General features: G+C 57.2%; 1 protein-coding gene across 1 annotated transcript; it reads left to right on the forward strand.

Annotated features, from left to right (window-relative positions):
* Positions 1-1600: 1600 nt before the first annotated feature.
* On the forward strand, positions 1601-3761 carry LOC128827363 (free fatty acid receptor 2-like). The gene has a single exon (XM_054011218.1). The coding sequence runs from the start codon at positions 1601-1603 to the stop codon at positions 2588-2590; it is 990 nt and encodes a 329-aa protein (XP_053867193.1). The 3' UTR covers positions 2591-3761.
* The last annotated feature ends 776 nt before the right edge of the window (positions 3762-4537 follow it).

Consider the following 4537-nt stretch of genomic DNA (forward strand, 5'->3'; position numbering starts at 1 on the left):
CCCTCCCAGATCTGGGGATAGAACCCAGGCGTCCTGGCTTCGCAGGATTACCCCAGGGAGTGAAAATAATCTGGCCAACCTGTGTAGCAGGATTGCGGCAGGTCAGCCCAGCGCCTGATTTTACGAGCTGGCTGAAATGACAGCAGCAGGAGGAGTATTCCTATTTGAAGCGGGGGACAGCCGAGCCCCAAGTGATTTATCCCTCTCGGGCATCCCTGGGTGAATGACCAGCAATCCCACCCTGCCACGACTGAGATCCAACTCGGGCAAAGAGCAAGGAGCCGGCGGGTTGTGGGAACCGGCCGCTCCGGGATTCAAACCCGTGGCTCAGCCTGATGCCAATTGCATAGAGCCGGGGCGAGCGAGTGCAGTACAGGGCTGTGGACACTAGGGGGAGAAGGGGGCAGGAGAAAGGCAGGGGGGTGGCTGGACAGACAACTGTTAAGAGACCTGGACAGGGCTCTATGAGACTGGATAGCTAGATACGGGGTGCGTATGGAGAAAGATGGATATAGAGGGGCATGGAGGGGATAGCTCTGCTATCTTTCCATCCATACCCATGTGCCCTCTCCATCCAGAACCCAGGAGTCCTGGCTCCCAGCCCACTAGACACCCCCCTCCCACTCCGCCAGTGGTAAGGGATCTAGGAGCAGTGATTACAGACGGCAGAAGGACTGGCTGGGCCCAGGCAATGGTTTACTTTACCGGAGGTTTATTAGCTTCTCCTTAATGAGGCTTTTTAACGATTGATCCCCACAGCTAGGAGGCGGGAGTAGAGCTACATGTACCCTGGGGAAGGGAGGGGCCCATCGCAGCTTGGCGTGAGGGCACCCACTGCCTGTCTGGAGCACGGGCGCAGGACACCCTGGCCCTGGGAAAGCTGGCGGGCTGCTCTTCAGAGTCACTGGGATGGCTCAGTGGCTGAAGGCGGGAGCCAGGACTCCTGGGTTCTCTCCCTGGTTCTGGGAGGGGAGTGGGGTCTAGTGGGTTGAGTCGAGCTGAAAGATCAAGAATCCTGGGTTGTGTTTCTTAAGTTCTACTGTGCATTGACTCCTTATCCCCTATTTTAACCACAAAATCACTCCTCAGAACCAGGGAGAGAACCCAGGAGTCCTGGCTCCCGCTTCCCCCCCACCCCCCGCCTTTACCACTAGACCCCACATTTGATGATGATATTTATGAAAATTTCCCTTTGAATAACAGCCACTTCCCTGTACTCCGAGCTGCCCGCTTGCCCCCCCCCATCCCATCCCTGTGTGTTTGCTCACGCGATCTCGTGCATCCCAGGCCCGCTGATCTCTCCGGCGCTGGCCCCCCCGCACCTACCACTGGCTAAACAGGAAACTGAGCTAAATAAATACGGGAGCCGGCCACATCAATTCCAGCCTTATGTCTAGTGTCAGCTAATGCACCAGGAGCCCTGAGCTTGCTCGCATGGCTACGGGTAAGGAGGGGTTGGGAGCCAAGACCCCTGGGTTCAATCCCCAGGCCTGGCAGGGGAGTGGGATCTAGTGGGTTGGAGCAGCGGGGGCTGGGAGCCAGGACTCCTGGGTTCCTTCAGCAGCTGACAATCCTTTTCTCCTTTGTAGAAGCCAAGACGATGATTGGGATCACTTTCATCCCGGTGGTTCTCACTGTCTACATCTTCACCTTCCTGATCGGCCTCCCGTCCAACCTCCTGGCCTTCTACACCTTCCTGGTGAAGGTCCGCCAGAAACCCACCCCCGTCGACATCCTTCTCCTCAACCTCACCATCTCCGACATCTCCCTCCTCATCTTCCTCCCCTTCAAGATGGTGGAGGCCATCTCAAATGGGGCATGGACCTTGCCCTCTTTCCTCTGCACACTCACCAGCTTCGTCTTCTACAGTAGCATCTACATCAGCTCCCTATTCCTCATGGCCGTCAGCGTTGAGCGCTACTTGGGCGTGGCCTTTCCCATCAAGTACAAGCTCCGACGCCGGCCAGCCTATGCCACCGCTGCCTCCGTGGTCTTCTGGGTGGTCAGCTGTGCCCACTGCAGCATTGTCTACATTATCCAATACCAAGACTTGAATAGGACCGCAGTCTCCAACAACAGGTCCCACTGCTACGATGATTTCTCCGATAGGCAGCTCCATGTCCTCCTCTCTTTCCGGCTGGAGCTTTTCCTGGTCCTCTTCTGCCTCCCTTTCACCGTCACCATCTTCTGCTATGTCAACTTTGTCCGCATCCTGGTGGTCTTGCCCAACATCCCGGCCCGGAGGAAGCAGCGGGCTGTGGGCCTGGCCATGGCCACCTTGTTCAACTTCATAGTCTGCTTCGCTCCCTACAACCTGTCCCACGTGGTGGGCTTTGTCCAGAACGAGAGCCCCTCCTGGAGGGTGTACGCTCTTCTCCTCAGCACGCTCAATGCCGCCTTGGACCCCGCCATCTTCTACTTCTCCTCCACTGCTGTCCAACGGGCCTTCACCAAGTGCCTGGCCGGCCTGTGGCACAAACTCAGAGACTTCATGGTCCGGTGCCATCTCCCCTGCTTGACTTGCTGTGGGGAAGGGGGCAGAGAGTTGGAGGCAGCCAGTGGGGACGAGGCTGAGGGGTCAACGACTTGACTCCCAGGGTGAGACCAACTCTCTGTTTCCTCCGCAGAGCCTTCCTTGTCCCATGCGCCGTAGGAGCAAGAGATCCTGCACTTGAGCCCAGGACGGCATCTTCTGTCCTTCCCTGCACCTCCCGAGAGGGCTGTAGGCCTCCTTAGACAGCAGTGTGCGGCCGGGCTTGGAGTTGGTGCCCAACTTCGACAAGGCTTTGGCCTACTTGAGCTTCTATGTGGTTGGCCAAACTTGGCTCCAGAGGGCTTTGGCTGATCTGAAGTCGGGGTCGCCATGGTGTCAAGGGCCTTCCTATGCTGCTTGCGGGCCACAACCGAGCGGTTGACCAAGCGCCCACCGGACTTTGGCTTACTTCAGCTTTGGAGTGAGTGTCCCAACTTCCTCAAGGATCCGGCCTCTCTCAGTGTCAGAGTCACCATGGCGTCAAAGGCCTTCCTTTGCCGCTGCTGGCTCACAAGTGAAACATAGACCGATTTCAGCTGAAGGGTCCCCCCGGCGCCCTCCACTCACTCCTGGTCTTTCCTTCTCCATGGTTGGGCCCACGGGCAAGCAAGTGACTATGGGCTGTAACTGCAAGTGGGGGTTGCTTGAGGGAGGACAAACAGGCTGGGCTGAGCTTGTCCCGTTTCAGGGGAACCATTTAGTGGCAGATGAACAAGGACCAGGCTCCATGAGTGGCCCATGGGCCCTGAGTTTGCCCTTGTTGAGTTATGGAGAGCTCCTCCTCCTTGGCCACTAGTATTAGTCTTTGTTGGCCTCTGTGGAAATGTAGTTACCGCCTCGGTGGGACTGGAACGCAAGAGGCTGCAGCCCAGCACGCTACTGCTTGAGCTAAAGGAGAAATGCCGTGTGTTGGCAGCAGTAGTAAGGCTGTTATCTGCCATGTGGACGGGAAGGATTTGGACTCTGGACCTTCACTATCAGCGCACGGTGCTCTATGCAAGCAGTGGTGGGAAGGCTCTTACTGAGCAGGATTTGAAAGCAGGACTTCTAGCACCACAGTGAAAGGCTCACGTGATCTAAAGGCGGAGTGCCTTTTGCAGCGGTAGTAGGGCTGTTATCCTCCAGGTGGGTGGGGGATGGGCGATTAGCAGGCACACGTACAATGGACGCTGGTCCCTGCGGGTCTGTTCCAGGTCTGGACGTAGAGCTGAGATCTCCCTTGCGCAAGGTCCTGCACCTCCTCCCTTCACTGACGGATCTGGCGCCCCCCAGGGGCAGTGGCTTTAGCTACGTATTAAATAAAGTTATTGATTTACTATCCAATAGTGATTATTTTCTTATTTTTCTTCTGGTCTAGTGGGTTAGAGTCGGGGGGCTGGGAGCCAGGACTCATAAGAACATAAGAACGGCCATACTGCGTGAGACCAAAGGTCCATCTAGCCCAGTGTCCTGTCTTCCGACAGTGGCCCATGCCAGGCGCCCCAGAGGGAATGAACAGAACAGGGGATCAGCAAGTGATCCATCCCCTGTCGCCCATTCCCAGCTGCTGGCAAACAGAGGCTAAGGACACTTGGTTCTATCACCAGTTCTGGGAGGGGAGTGGGGTCTATGGGTTAGAGTTGGGGAGGGTGCTGGGGGCCAGGACTCCTGGGTTCTATCCATGGGAGGGGACCAGGACTAGGAAGTAGGACACAAGCACATTGTGTCTGTCGACTTTTAATTAACTGCAGGGCGTGAATCCGGCACTGCATGTAAACAAACAGTGTCTCCCTGGCACTGATGTTAACCGGGGTTAATGGATAACTGGGCTGGGCAGGGCCTGGGGCAGTCGTGGGCGCTGGAGGAACCACCAGGTCCCAGGCCATGGGACGCTGCCACAGAGCTCACCCCCCCTCCCGGGACTTCCCCAGAGCAGGAGCCCCCCTATACAGCCCCCTGTAAACAGATGTGCAGCCCCCTCTCCTGGGCTCAGTCACCCTGGCCTGGCCAGCTCCTCAGGGGGTC

Source organism: Malaclemys terrapin, chromosome 21 (genome assembly GCF_027887155.1).
Source record: "Malaclemys terrapin pileata isolate rMalTer1 chromosome 21, rMalTer1.hap1, whole genome shotgun sequence".
Classification (NCBI taxonomy): domain Eukaryota; kingdom Metazoa; phylum Chordata; order Testudines; family Emydidae; genus Malaclemys; species Malaclemys terrapin.